Source organism: Rana temporaria, chromosome 7, assembly GCF_905171775.1.
Source record: "Rana temporaria chromosome 7, aRanTem1.1, whole genome shotgun sequence".
NCBI classification, from domain to species: Eukaryota; Metazoa; Chordata; class Amphibia; order Anura; family Ranidae; genus Rana; species Rana temporaria.
In genome coordinates this window covers 8,410,463-8,426,157 of record NC_053495.1, presented here as the reverse complement: position 1 = coordinate 8,426,157, position 15,695 = coordinate 8,410,463, and the positions used below count along the sequence as shown (strand labels likewise).

Genomic DNA, 15,695 nt, shown 5'->3' with positions numbered 1-15,695 from the left:
AATATAATAATGCGGGGACATTATATATTGATCCAGGGACTGTATATAATGCTGTAGGACATGATATAATAACCCGGGGACTGTATATATTGATCTAGGGACTGTATATAATGCTGTAGGACATGATATAATAACCCGGGGACTGTATATATTGTTCCAGGGACTGTATATAATGCTGTAGGACATAATATAATAATCCGGGGACTGTATATATGGAATCAGGGACTGTATATAATGCTGTAGGACATGATATAATAACCCGGGACGTGATATAATGCTGTAGGACATGATATAATAATTCAGGGACTGTATATAATGCTGTAGGACATGATATAATAACCCGGGGACTGTATATATTGATCCAGGGACATTATATAATGCTGTAGGACATAATATAATAATCCGGGGACTGTATATATTGATCTAGGGACTGTATATAATGCTGTAGGACATGATATAATCACCCGGGGACTGTATATAATGCTGTAGGACATGATATAATAACCCGGGACGTGATATAACGTTGCAGGTCCCGTATAAGGACTGGGAAGGTATGAAGCTCGGCGTTGGTGTCGGAGGAGGAAGAAGAGCCTGATATATACTGTATATAATAGAAGGAGGAGGAGGAGGGGACGGCCTCACCCAGAAGCACACAGAGAGAGAGAGCGCAGAGGAAATCAGACGGCAAGGTCAGAGACACCTGCACCATGTTACAGAGACAGATCAACAGAATGAGACAGCTGGCCAATCACGGGCCTGGCCCTGGCAGGTGGGTACCGGAGCCGTTCCGCACAGAACTTTTCTCTGTGTTTGCCAAGTGCTGCACAATGGCAGTTATCAGGACTGTTCTGTCCCCGGGACGCCCCTGTGACTGTCCTGTGTATAGGATATTCTGGTCACTCTGTGTGGGGGGAGGGGCACCCAATCTCTCCGTATAACTGTCACTTCTCTGTATACAGTGACCCCATTACAGGGCGCCCCCCCCCCCCTCTCACCCGTCTGATCAGAACTACGCGGGGCAAAGTACAAACTTCTACTTCCTTCTCTGTCCACATCTGCAAACCCTGAGATGTGTGTCTGTGATATGTGTATACTGTGCTGGGTATGATGTGTGCTGTGTACACTGTGCTGGGTATGGTATGTGCTGTGTACACTGTGCTGGGTATGGTATGTGCTGTACACTGTGCTGGGTATGGTATGTGCTGTACACTGTGCTGGGTATGGTATGTGCTGTACACTGTGCTGGGTATGGTATGTGCTGTACACTGTGCTGGGTATGGTATGTGCTGTACACTGTGCTGGGTATGATATGTGTTGTGTACACTGTGCTGGGTATGGTTTATTCTGTGTACACTGTGCTGGGTATGGTATGTGCTGTGTACACTGTGCCGGGTATGGTATGTGTTGTGTACACTGTGCTGGGTATGGTGTATACACTGTGCTGGGTGTGATATGTGGTGTGTACACTGTGCTGGGTATAGTATGTGCTGTGTACACTGTGCTGGGTAATATATGTGCTGTGTACACTGTGCTGGGTATGGTATGTGCTGTGTACACTGTGCTGGGTATGGTATGTGCTGTGTACACTGTGCTGGGTATGGTATGTGCTGTGTACACTGTGCTGGGTATGGTATGTGCTGTACACTGTGCTGGGTATGATATGTGCTGTACACTGTGCTGGGTATGATATGTGTTGTGTACACTGTGCTGGGTATGGTATGTGCTGTACACTGTGCTGGGTATGGTATGTGCTGTGTACACTGTGCTGGGTATGATATGTGCTGTACACTGTGCTGGGTATGGTATGTGCTGTGTACACTGTGCTGGGTATGATGTGTGCTGTGTACACTGTGCTGGGTATGGTATGTGCTGTGTACACTGTGCTGGGTATGGTATGTGCTGTGTACACTGTGCTGGGTATGGTATGTGCTGTACACTGTGCTGGGTATGATATGTGCTGTACACTGTGCTGGGTATGATATGTGTTGTGTACAGTGTGCTGGGTATGGTATGTGCTGTACACTGTGCTGGGTATGATATGTGCTGTACACTGTGCTGGATATGGTATGTGCTGTGTACACTGTGCTGGGTATGGTATGTGCTGTACACTGTGCTGGGTATAGTATGTGCTGTGTACACTGTGCTGGGTATGATATGTGCTGTACACTGTGCTGGGTATGGTATGTGCTGTGTACACTGTGCTGGGTATGATGTGTGCTGTGTACACTGTGCTGGGTATGGTATGTGCTGTACACTGTGCTGGGTATGGTATGTGCTGTACACTGTGCTGGGTATGGTATGTGCTGTAAACTGTGCTGGGGGTTATGTGCTGTGTACACTGTGCTGGGTATGGTATGTGCTGTACACTGTGCTGGGTATGATATGTGCTGTACACTGTGCTGGGTATGGTATGTGCTGTACACTGTGCTGGGTATAGTATGTGCTGTACACTGTGCTGTGTATGGTATGTGCTGTGTACACTGTGCTGTGTATGGTATGTGCTGTACACTGTGCTGGGTATGGTATGTGCTGTACACTGTGCTGGGTATAGTATGTGCTGTACACTGTGCTGTGTATGGTATGTGCTGTGTACACTGTGCTGGGTATGGTATGTGCTGTACACTGTGCTGGGGGTTATGTGCTGTACACTGTGCTGGGTATAGTATGTGCTGTACACTGTGCTGTGTATGGTATGTGCTGTACACTGTGCTGTGTATGGTATGTGCTGTACACTGTGCTGGGTGTTATGTGCTGTACACTGTTCTGGGTATAGTGTGTGCTGTACACTGTGCTGGGTATGGTATGTGCTGTACACTGTGCTGGGTATGATATGTTCTGTGTACACTGTGCTGGGTGTTATGTGCTGTACACTGTGCTGAGTATGGTATGTGCTGTACACTGTGCTGGGGGTTATGTGCTGTGTACACTGTGCTGGGTATAGTGTGTGCTGTACACTGTGCTGGGTATAGTATGTGCTGTACACTGTGCTGGGTATGGTATGTGTGCTGTACACTGTGCTGGGTATGGTATGTGCTGTACACTGTGCTGGGTATGGTATGTGCTGTACACTGTGCTGGGTATGATATGTGCTGTACACTGTGCTGGGTATGGTATGTGCTGTACACTGTACTGGGTATGGTATGTGCTGTACACTGTGCTGGGTATAGTATGTGCTGTACACTGTGCTGGGTATGGTATGTGCTGTACACTGTGCTGGGTATGGTATGTGCTGTACACTGTGCTGGGTATGGTATGTGCTGTACACTGTGCTGGGTATGATATGTGCTGTACACTGTGCTGGGTATAGTATGTGCTGTACACTGTGCTGGGTATGGTATGTGCTGTACACTGTGCTGGGTATGGTATGTGCTGTGTACACTGTGCTGGGTGTGGTATGTGCTGTACACTGTGCTGGGTATGATATGTGCTGTACACTGTGCTGGGTATAGTATGTGCTGTACACTGTGCTGGGTGTTATGTGCTGTACACTGTGCTGGGTATGGTATGTGTTGTGTACACTGTGCTGGGTATGGTATGTGCTGTACACTGTGCTGGGTATGGTATGTGTTGTGTACACTGTGCTGGGTATGGTATGTGCTGTACACTGTGCTGGGTGTTATGTGCTGTACACTGTGCTGAGTATGGTATGTGCTGTACACTGTGCTGGGTACGGTATGTACTCTCCCTCACTCTATCACACGTGTACCTTGACCAGCCGGCTTCCTTCCTTTCTGACGTCGGCGGCAGAAATCGGATCCACACCCCGAGGAACTTTTATTGCGCTTCTGTATCCCATTAATGTGTAATGAGCGAGGGGGGCGGAGCCTGATCCCGGGAACACGCCCTTCTCTCCCTCTTATCTGATACAATTTATCAGTAACTTGTCACTTCCAGAGACATTATATCAGTATTAGGAAAAGTGGGGGTGATTAGGGTGTGGGGTTGGCCCCCTAGTTCCTGGGAAGGGAACTCTTATATTGGTAGAACATCCTGTATAACAATGTTGTGTAGTGAGTGTACAGCTTGTAAATCTGCCGTCCCCTCAAAACAACTCAACACACAGCCATTGATGTCTGAACCGCTGCCAACAAAAGTGAGGACACCCCTAAGGGAAAATGTCCAACTTGGGCCCAAAGTGTCAATATTTTGTGTGGCCGCCATTATTTTCTTGCACTGCCTTCACCCTCCTGGGCATGGAGGTCACCAGAGCTTCACAGGTAACCACTGGAGTCCTCTTCCCCTCCCCCATGATGACATCACGGATCTGGTGGATGTTAGAGACCTTGCGCTCCTCCACCTTCCGTTTGAGCAAGCTGCCCATTCCATACACACTAATGCCCCCCCCCTCTCCATAGCATCAGAGATGGAGGCTTTTGAACTGAGTGCTGATAATATACCGGCCCCTCTCCTCTTTAGTCTGGCGACAGAACAGTTTTCCACTTTGCAACAGACCATTTTAAGTGAGCTTTTGCCCAGGGAACAGTGTTCCACTTTGCAACAGACCATTTTAAGTGAGCTTTTTGCCCAGGGAACAGTTTTCCACTTTGCAACAGATCATTTTAAAGCGGGAGTTCACCCAATTCGTTTTTTTTTCTATTTTCCCCCTAGCTTCCTGCTCGTTGTGTCTAGGGGAATCGGCTATTTGTTTTAAAATATGATCCGTACTTACCCGTTTTCGAGAGCGATCTTCTCCGTCGCTTCCGGGTATGGGTCTTCGGGAGCGGGCGTTCCTTATTGATTGACAGTCTTCCGAGAGGCTTCCGACGGTCGCATCCATCGCGTCACTCGTAGCCGAAAGAAGCCGAACGTCGGTGCGGCTCTATACTGCGCCTGCGCACCGACGTTCGGCTTCTTTCGGAAAATCGTGACGCGATGGATGCAACCGTCGGAAGTCTGTCGGAAGACTGTCAATCAAGAAGGAACGCCCATTCCCGCAGCCCATACCCGGAAGCGACGGAGAGGATGCATCTCGTAAACGGGTAAGTACTGCACATATTTTAAAATAAATAGCCGATTCCCCTAGAGAAAACGAGCAGGAATCTAAGGGGAAAAAGTGTTCGCTATGGGTGAACCCCCGCTTTAAGTGAGCTTTTGCTCAGGGAACAGTTTTCCACTTTGCAACAGACTATTTTAAGTGAGCTTTTGCCCAGGGAACAGTTTTCCACTTTGCAACAGATAATTTTAATTGAGCTTTTGCCCAGGGAACAGTTTTCAACTTTGCAACAGACCATTTTAAGTGAGCTTTTTCCCAGGGAACAGTTTTCCACTTTGCAACAGATCATTTTAAGGGCTCTTTCACACTAGCGGACCGTTCGTCCGCTCATTACAAGTCCGTTAACGGACTTGTAATGAATCCCTATGGGATTGCATCCGTTAGCGGATGGAGCATCCGCTAGCGTCCGCCGGGATCCGCTTTTCCGAACGGAAGAAACCCTATTTTTCTTCCGTTCGGCGGAACGGATCGGATGCAGACGGACAGACGGTCCGTCTGCACCCGATCCCCCATAGGGGAGAGCGGAGCAGAGACAGGGCGGTCCCTGCACTGTGTGCGGGGATCACCCTATCCGCCGACAGCTCAGCGGGGATGCCCGCTGAGCTTCGGCGGACACACGGAGCGGACCCAGAAACGGTCCGCTCCGTGTGAAAGAGCCCTAAGTGAGATTTTGCCCTGGGAACAGTTTTCCACTTTGCAACAGACCATTTTAAGTGAGCTTTTTGTCCAGGGAACAGTTTTCCACTTTGCAACAGACCATTTTAAGTGAGCTTTTTGCCCAGGGAACAGTGTTCCACTTTTCAACAGACCGTTTTAAGTGAGCTTTTTGCCCAGGGAACAGTGTTCCACTTTTCAACAGACCATTTTAAGTGAGCTTTTTGCCCAGGGAACAGTTTTCAACTTTGCAACACACCATTTTAAGTGAGCTTTTTCCCAGGGAACAGTTTTCCACTTTGCAACAGATCATTTTAAGTGAGATTTTGCCCTGGGAACAGTTTTCCACTTTGCAACAGACCATTTTAAGTGAGCTTTTTGCCCAGGGAACAGTTTTCCACTTTGCAACAGACCATTTTAATTGAGCTTTTTGTCCAGGGAACAGTTTTCCACTTTGCAACAGACCATTTTAAGTGAGCTTTTTGCCCAGGGAACAGTGTTCCACTTTTCAACAGACCATTTTAAGTGAGCTTTTTGCCCAGGGAACAGTTTTCCACTTTGCAACAGACCATTTTAATTGAGCTTTTGCCCAGGGAACAGTTTCCACTTTGCAACAGACCATTTTAAGTGAGTTTTTTTGCCCAGGGAACAGTTTTCCACTTTGCAACAGATCATTTTAAATGAGCATTGGCCCAGAGAAGGCGGTGGCGTTTCTGGATCATGTTCAGATATGGCTTCTTCTTTCCATGATGGGGCTTTATCTTGTATTGTTGGATGGCGCAGCTAGCTGTGTTCACAGGCAGGGGTTTTGGAAGTATTCCTGAGCCCATGCGGTGATGCCCATCCGACAATCATGCCTGGTTATAATGCAGAGCCGTTTGAGGACCCCGAAGATCATCGCCATCCAATATCGGGTTTTGGCCTTGCCCCCCTCACACTCAAATTTCTCCAGATTCTCTGAATCTTTTGAATCATATTATGTACTGTAGATAGATGATGATGCATTCAAAGTCTTTTTAATTTTTTCGTTGAGGAACATTCCTGTGGAGCCTCGGATTACGGGAATAATCCGTTCCAGGAGAACGCTCGTAATCCAAAGCACTCGCATATCAAAGCGAGTTTCCCCATAGGAGTCAATGGAAACCAAAATTATTTGCTCTGCATTGGCTTCTATGGTATGCAATACCGCATGTGGCCAGAGGTGGGGGGGGGGCACCAGAGAGCCTTTGGAAATGCTCTGGACAGCTCGGCTGAACTCAGAAACCCTCATTAAGGCTCGGGAACGGAGTATTTTCATTTTTTTTATTATCTCCGAACAGCTCGGCTCGGCTACGGCGCCCCCGCACTTCTGGCCAAATGCGGTACTGCACACCGCTGTGGCTTGAATCTTGCTGCTGTTGCGAGACAAACACTCGCAAACTCAGTCGACCATTAACCGCGTTGCTCTTCGTTCTGCTATCTGTAGATTGTCTCATATATCTGTAGATTGTCTCATATATCTGTAGATTGTCTCCACTCCTAGCCATTAGGAGACGTTGTGTCGGCTCATCGGTTTATTACAGATAAAGAAGTGCGTGGCCAGTGAGTGCCGCACCCTGATAATTGTCCTTCTCCTTCCAGGTCCAATGACGTCACCGACCTTCTCCCCGAAGAGCTACTTCTGGTAAGAGATCATTGGACATGTAAATGATGATTGTCTTATAATTAACCTGGAGCTGAGGGTGGGAGCTCCTCCTGCTGTACCTGCCCATCTCTGAGCACCACAATAGGGGGGTAATATGGCAGGAAGGCCGTGTTCCAGGGGCGTTGCCAGGTGGCAAAAAGACCAGGGGCTTCAGACCGAAGTCCAAGGCTGGCGGGGGGGAGGGGGTGGCTTACCAGTGCCCATCAATGCTGACCAGTAAACTTACCTGCCTGACACACTGACCATTACACTGACCTACCTGACCTACATACACTGACCTACCTACCTGACCCTACCTGACATACATACACTGACCTACCTACCTGACCCTACCAGATATACATACACTGACCTACCTACCTGACATACATACACTGACCTACCTACCTGACATACATACACTGACCTACCTACCTGATGTACATACACTGACCTACCTACCTGACATACATACACTAACCTACCTACCTGACCCTACCTGACATACATACACTGACCTACCTACCTGATGTACATACAGTGACCTACCTACCTGATGTACATACACTGACCTACCTACCTGACCCTACCTGACATACATACAGTAACCTACCTACCTGACCCTACCTGACATACATACACTGACCTACCTACCTGACATACATACACTGACCTACCTACCTGACATACATACACTGACCTACCTACCTGATGTACATACACTGACCTACCTACCTGACCCTACCTGACATACATACACTGACCTACCTACCTGACATACACACACTGACCTACCTACCTGACATACATACACTAACTTACCTACCTGACATACATACACTGAACTACCTACCTGACATACATACACTGACCTACCTACCTGACCCTACCTGACATACATATACTGAACTACCTACCTGACATACATACACTGACCTACCTGACATACATGCACTAACCTACCTACCTGACATACATACACTGACCTACCTGACATACATGCACTAACCTACCTGACATACATATACTGAACTATCTACCTGACATACATACACTGACCTACCTACCTGACATACATACACTGACCTACCTGACATACATACATACATACCTGAACTACCTACCTGACCCTACCTAATATACACACACTGAACTACCTACCTGACATACATACACTGACCTACCTGACATACATACACTGACCTACCTACCTGACCCTACCTGCAAGCGCCACCTAGCGGCCAGCGTAAATATGCAGCCTAAGATACGACGGCGTAAAACACTTACGCCGGTCGTATCTTGGGGATATCTATGCGTAACTGATTCTATGAATCAGGCGCAATGACACGACCGGCCGGACTCAGAGATACGACGGCGTATCTCCTCTCTTAATCTAGCCCATGGTCAGTACAGCTATTTGAGCATAGCGGCGGGATTTGCGCTGGACTGAATGCCGGTTTCGGGTGAAGTTGATCCTTTGTATTTCTCTTCTTCCTCTCAGGCAGACCAGCAGGTGGAGGTGGTGAAGAGAGCGGCTCATCTTGTAGGGAAGCGACTGGCGAGCTGCATGCAGGGTCCACTCAGCTCCGACATGGAGAAGAGACTGGTGAGTTTTGGTGACAACGTCGTTCTTTTTTGAACAGATGAAGGGAACACAAGGATGATGATGATGATGATGATGATGATGATTTATCTTTACAGAGGAAACTTGCCTTGATGTCGCTCTCTATGGCCATGGCAGATTGTTTGAAGGATATGGAGAGCGAGTCCAGTCTCCGGTGAGTTGGGTCAGGGTTGGGTGATTGTAATGACTATCTATATGCCATAGGGTTCTTTAAAGTGAAACTTTAATGTGGTTAGACTCATCGATTGGTGCCGTCATGCAGACATTAAGCTTTCGCCCCAACGAGAACAGGGCCAAAGCTCGGTACCACTACGCAGAGTGCCGTGGTGTTACGGCGACTTGCCCCCTTCTCTCAAAATGCACCCTTTAATGCTCCTCACTCTTAGCGACAACCACATTATTTGCCACTGCTTCTCCGCTTTCACCCGTTTTGGGCAACCCAGGTTTTTTCCCAGGTCTTCGGGATGGGGCGTTTCGCACTCTATGTCAACGCTGGACGTTATCAGGCCTCTTATTCTTGGGTGGTTGGCTCCTGGCCTACTCTGCAGGACCTGACAAACTCTGAAGGTCTTTTCCATTTGGACTTTTGGAGGGCCTTGCTCTTCCTCACAACCACATTATTTGCCACTGCTTCTCCGTTTTTACCCACTTGGGCAATCCAAGTTTTTCCCCAGGTCTTCGGGATCGGGCGTTTTGCACTCTAGTCAACTCTGGATGTTATCAGGCCTCTTATTTTCTGGCGGCGGGCTCCTGTCCTACTCTGTGGGACCCGACAAACTCTGAAGGCCCTTTCCATTTGGACTTTTGGAGGGCCTTGCTCTTAGTAACAACCACATTATCAACAAATGCTTCTCTGCTTTTACCCATTTTGAGCAACCCAGGTTTTTCCCCCCAGGTCTTCGGGATGGGGCGTTTCGCACTCTAATCAACTCTGGACGTTATCAGGCCTCTTACTTTCTGGTGGCGGGCTCCTGGCCTACTTTGCGGGACCTGACAAACTCTGAAGGCCTTTTCCATTTGGACTTTTGGAGGGCCTTGCTCTTCATTACAACCTCTCCCACTGCTTCCCCGCTTTTAGGCATTTTCAGCAACCCAAGTTTTTCCCCAGGTCTTCGGGATGGGGCGTTTGGCACTCTAATCAACTCTGGACGTTATCAGGCCTCTTACTTTCTGGTGGCGGGCTCCTGGCCTACTTTGCGGGACCCGACAAACTCTAAAGGCCTTTTCCATTTGGACTTTTCAAGGGCCTTGCTCTTCATCACAACCTCTCCCACTGCTTCCCCGCTTTTAGGCATTTTCAGCAATCCACGTTTTTCCCCAGGTCTTCGGGATGGGGCGTTTTGCACTCTAGTCAACTCTGGACGTTATCAGGCCTCTTATTCTTGGGTGGTTGGCTCCTAGCCTACTCTGCAGGACCTGACAAACTCTGAAGGCCTTTTCCATTTGGACTTTTGGAGGGCCTTGCTCTTCGTCACAGCCTCATAATCTCCCACTGCTTCTCTGCTTTTACCCGTTTTTGGGCAATCCACCTTTTCCCCAGGTCTTCGGGATGGGGCGTTTCGCACTCTGATCAACTCCAGAGGTTATCAGGTCTCTTATTTTATGGCGGTGGGCTACTGGCCTACTCTGCAGGACCTGACAAACTCTGAAGGCCTTTTCCATTTGGACTTTTGGAGGGCCTTGCTCTTCTACACAACCACATTATCTCCCACTGCTTCTCCGCTTTCATCCGTTTTGGGCAACCTACGTTTTACCCCAGGTCTTCGGGATGGGGCGTTTCGCACTCTAGTCAACTCTGGACGTTATCAGGCCTCTTATTCTTGGGTGGTTGGCTCCTAGCCTACTCTGCAGGACCTGACAAACTCTGAAGGCCTTTTCCATTTGGACTTTTGGAGGGCCTTGCTCTTCATCACAACCACATTATTTGCCACTGCCTCTCCGCTTTTACCCATTTGGGCAACCTACGTTTTTCCCCAGGTCTTCGGGATGGGGCATTTTGCACTCTAGTCAACTCTGGATGTTTTTAGGCCTCTTATTTTCTGGCGGCTGGCTCCTGGCCTACTCTGCAGGACCTGACAAACTCTGAAGGTCTTTTCCAATTGTACTTTTGGAGGGCCTTGCTCTTCATCACAACCACATTATCTCCAACTGCTTCTCTGCTTTTACCCAATTTGAGCTACCCAGGTTTTTCCCCCCAGGTCTTCGGGATGGGGCGTTTCGCACTCTAATCAACTCTGGACGTTATCAGGCCTCTTACTTTCTGGATGCGGGCTCCTGGCCTACTTTGCGGGACCCGACAAACTCTGATGACTTTTCCATTTGGACTTTTGGAGGGCCTTGCTCTTCATCACAACCTCTCCCACTGCTTCCCCGCTTTTAGGCATTTTGAGCAACCCACGTTTTTCCCCAGGTCTTCGGGATGGGGCGTTTCGCACTCTAATCAACTCTGGATGTTATCAGGCCTCTTATTTTCTGGCGGCTGGCTCCTGGCCTACTCTGCGGGACCTGACAAACTCTAAAGGCCTTTTCCATTTGGACTTTTGGAGGGCCTTGCTCTTCCTCACAACCACATTATTTGCCACTGCTTCTCCGCTTTTACCCATTTGGGCAATCCACGTTTTTCCCCAGGTCTTCGGGATGGGGCGTTTGGCACTCTAATCAACTCTGGATGTTATCAGGCCTCTTATTTTCTGGTGGTGGGCTCCTGGCCTACTCTGTGGGACCTGACAAACTCTGAAGGTCTTTTCCATTTGTACTTTTGGAGGGCCTTGCTCTTAGTAACAACCACATTATCTCCCACTGCTTCTCTGCTTTTCCCCATTTTGGGCAACCTACGTTTTTCCCCAGGTCTTCGGGATGGGGCGTTTCGTACTCGTAATCAACTCTGGACGTTATCAGGCCTCTTATTTTCTGGCGGTTGGCTCCTGGCCTACTCTGCAGGACCTGAAAAAATCTGAAAAGGCCCTTTCCATTGGACTTTTAGAGGGCCTTACAGTTACATCATTTTTTGGACTCTCTCCCACCTTTACATGACTTTCGCCGCTGACTATATTGCACTGATGCAGGAGTGTTACCTCATGCACTCTCGACAATGTATTCCCTGTTGGTAACATCCACGACAACTATCAATTGACCTTCCTCGAAAAATGGGAACTAGACATTGAGAGGACACTTACAGCGGACCAACGGAGTAACATCATTGGGTTTGCTTTGAAGTCCTCGATCTGTACGAGAGTCCAGGAAACGACAGTCATTTCAGAATTTTGACTCTGAGGTATCATACCTCCTTCTCGCCTTCATAAATTTTTCCTGAATGTTACGGATTGCTGCTAGAGGTGCCGAGGACGCTGCTACAGATCTTTTGGTCCTGCCTCAAGCTTGGCCATTGCTGGAAAGGTCTGGAGGATTTCCCAAAAATTTACTGACTACATTATACTGGATGCAGGGCCGCCATCAGGGGGGTACAGGCAGTACACCTGTAAGGGGCCCGGATGGCAACTCCCCTTTTTTTTTTTTTTTTTTTTATTAAAAAAAAAAATATATATTTTCTTTAATATATTTTATTTTTATTATTTATTAAAGGGACATTTTTTTTTTTTTAGAGGTCCGGAGGTCCCCAGGGCCACGATGGAAACCCCCCCTTTTTTTTATTTATTTTTTATTAAAAAAAATATATTTTTTCTAATATATTTTTATTTTATTTTTTATTAAAGGGCCAGTTTTTCTTTTTAGGGGTACGGGGCCCCGGAGATCCCCAGGACCCCAGATGACAACCCCCCTTTTTTTTTATAAAAAAATATATTTTTTTATATATTTTTTTATTTATTTTTTATATATATATATATATATATATATATATATATATATATATATATATATATATATATATATATATATACATATATATGTATATATATTTATTATTATTATTATTATTATTAAAGGGCTCAGAGGTCCCCAGGGCCCCATGTGGCAAACCCCCTTTTTTTTATTTGTTATAAATGTTTGTTTTTTTTTGTTTATATATATATATATATATATATATATTTTTTATGTTTTTATTAAAGGGCCCAGAGGTCCCCAGGGCCCTGGGTGGCAACCCCCATCTTTTTTTAATTTTTTATAAATGTTTATTTTTTTTATATATATATATATTTTTTATTAAAGGGCCCAGAGGTTTCTTTTTTTATTATTATTATTATTAAAGGGCCCAGAGGTCCCTGGTGGAAACCCCCCTTTTTTGTAATTTTTTTTTAATTATGTTAATAATTAGTGTATACATATATATATACCCCCCCCCCCCCCGGTTCTCTGCTCCAGGGGGCCCATGCCTGAAGCTGTGTAAGGGGCACCATAATTACTGATGGCTGCCCTGACTGGATGATCCGGCATTGTTTTCTCCTTCACGTTTCCGCTATACCAGTCAAAGCACACAAAAATTTGATATTGTACGATCTGAACCCTGTCCAATCATACTTGGAGAAAACTTGGAAAAAAACTCTCAGGCCTCGTACACACGACAGAGTTTCTCGGGAGAATTCGGCGAGAAACTCGGTCAGAGCCGGATTCTGCCGAGAAACTCTGTCGTCTGTACACTTTCGGCCCGATGGAGCCGCCGAGGAACTCGTCGAGAAAATAGAGAACATGTTCTCTATTTTCTCGTTGTTCTATGGGAGCTCTCGGCCCGCCGAGCTCCTCGGCGGCTTCAGGGCTGAACTCGTCGAGTTCCTCGGCCGTGTGTACGAGGCCTCAGCCACTGTCCATTGGGCTCTGGCTTAATAAAATTGAAGAGCTGAATCAGATGGAAGATCTGGTGCTTCCTGCACAACATTGAACAGAAGCATACTCTAAAATATGGACTTTGTGGAACATGTTTGTCTACTCGTGTCAGCGAGGTAAAGCCCTCTTTGACATGAGTTCCGCAGGCAGATAGGCGCGGCCGGTCCCTCCCCCTCCTGTCAGGTCAACTTTCTCCCCCCACCAATTTTTTTTTCTTCTTCTTCCCTTTTTTTTGTACACACTATGGCCCGGATTCACAGAGAGCGGGCGCACATTACGCCGCCGTAGCGCAAATAAAATACGCTATGCCGACGCAGCGCAGAGAGGCAAGCATGGAATTCACAAAGCCACTGCTCCCAAAACTGCGCTGGGTTTCGAAGGCGTAAGTCGGCGTAGGTGGAAGTGGGCGTGAGCCATGCAAATGAGGCGTGACCCCATGCAAATGATGGTCCGAGCCCCAGACAGATACGCATCACGAATTGCGCATGCGCCGGGACGTGGGCACATCCCTCTGCGCATGCTCAAAACCACGTCGGAACAACTGCCTAAGATACGCCAGATCACTGCGTAAGACATGAACGTAACCTACGCCCAGCCAGACACACGTCCAACGTAAACAATGTAAAATACGCCGGCTTGAGTTCCCTGGTGCAGACCTTTGCATGTCTGCTGCTGAGTTACACCTGCTTTTTGGGGCATAACTTTATGCCGGACGTACAACTTACGCGCACATCGCGTTGCCTGCGTCGGGCGCACTTAGGCTTGTGAATCGCCTAATTTCCCTCATTTGCATATTTGAATGGCTAAACAATGGGAGCGTCCAGCCTAAATGTACGCCTACGCTACGCCGGCAAGTTACGTCGGCGGGTTAAAGCCTGTTTTTAGGCGTATCTTAGTTTGTGGGTCCGGCGCACAGATACGACGGCGCATATTTGCACTTACGCGGCGTATCTGGAGATACGTCGGCGCAAGTGCTTTGTGAATCCGGGCCTATATTGCCAAAAGTATTGGGACGGCTACCTTTACACACACACAAGGGGCCATATTCTGAGAGAAGTTACGATGGAGTATCTCAGGATACTCCATCGTATCTCTCTTTTTTGGCCCGCGTATCTATGCGACTGAGGCCTTGTACACACGGCCGAGGAACTCGACGTGCCAAACACGTCGAGTTCCTCGGCGAGTTCAGCCCTGAAGCCGCCGAGGAGCTTGGCGGGCCGAGTTCTCCCATAGAACAACGAGAAAATAGAGAACATGTTCTCTATTTTCTCGACGAGTTCCTCGGCGGCTCCATCGGGCCGAAAGTGTACACACGACAGAGTTTCTCGGCAGAATCCGGCTCTGACCGAGTTTCTCGCTGAATTCTGCCGAGAAACTCTGTCGTGTGTACGAGGCCTGATTCTTAGAATCATTTTCGCATAGATACACTTAAGATCCGCCATGTGTAAGTCGCTAGATGGCATTTACGTGAAGGTCTCATTTGTTTATGCAAATGAGCCTGCTACGCCGATTCCCGAACGATTTCGCGTCGCGTACCCGTCGCTAACGTCGTTTGCGTAAGCGGAAACTTACTCCTGCTATATGAGGAGTAAGTTTCCGCATGTCCCACGTATGCCATGTTTTTCCGTCGGCTACGTAGTTTCCCTAAGTCGTTCTTGAATACGACTTTACGTCAATGACGCACACGTCTGCGTCATTGACGTTTTCCGGCGAGAACTGGAGCATGCGCACTGGGCATTTTTAAGCCCGGCGCATGCGCAGTTAGAATCGGGGGCGCGCTTAATTTGAATACAAGCCGCCCCCTTGAAGATACGCGTGGCTATGCCGGGCCATTTACACTCCGCCGCCCCAAACTACGGAGCAAGTGTTTGGGGAATACAGCACTTGCTCCTGTAGTTTGGGAGTAGTTTTGCTGTTAGAGCAAAAAAAACACCCCGTTGCATTGAAATCTATGTTTCGGCGCCACTGATTTGTAGATCAGT

At 47.7% G+C, this 15,695-nt stretch overlaps 1 protein-coding gene across 1 annotated transcript in view; it reads left to right on the top strand.

Annotated features, from left to right (window-relative positions):
* Nucleotides 1-15,695, top strand: part of SH3BP1 (SH3 domain binding protein 1) — a 67,083-nt gene that overhangs the window by 11,415 nt on the left and 39,973 nt on the right. The window contains exons 2-5 of the mRNA XM_040358834.1: nucleotides 530-769; nucleotides 7,268-7,310; nucleotides 8,812-8,916; nucleotides 9,012-9,088. Coding sequence (XP_040214768.1) covers nucleotides 708-769; nucleotides 7,268-7,310; nucleotides 8,812-8,916; nucleotides 9,012-9,088 — 287 coding nt within the window. The 5' untranslated portion in view covers nucleotides 530-707. The remainder of the gene's footprint in view (nucleotides 1-529; nucleotides 770-7,267; nucleotides 7,311-8,811; nucleotides 8,917-9,011; nucleotides 9,089-15,695) is intronic.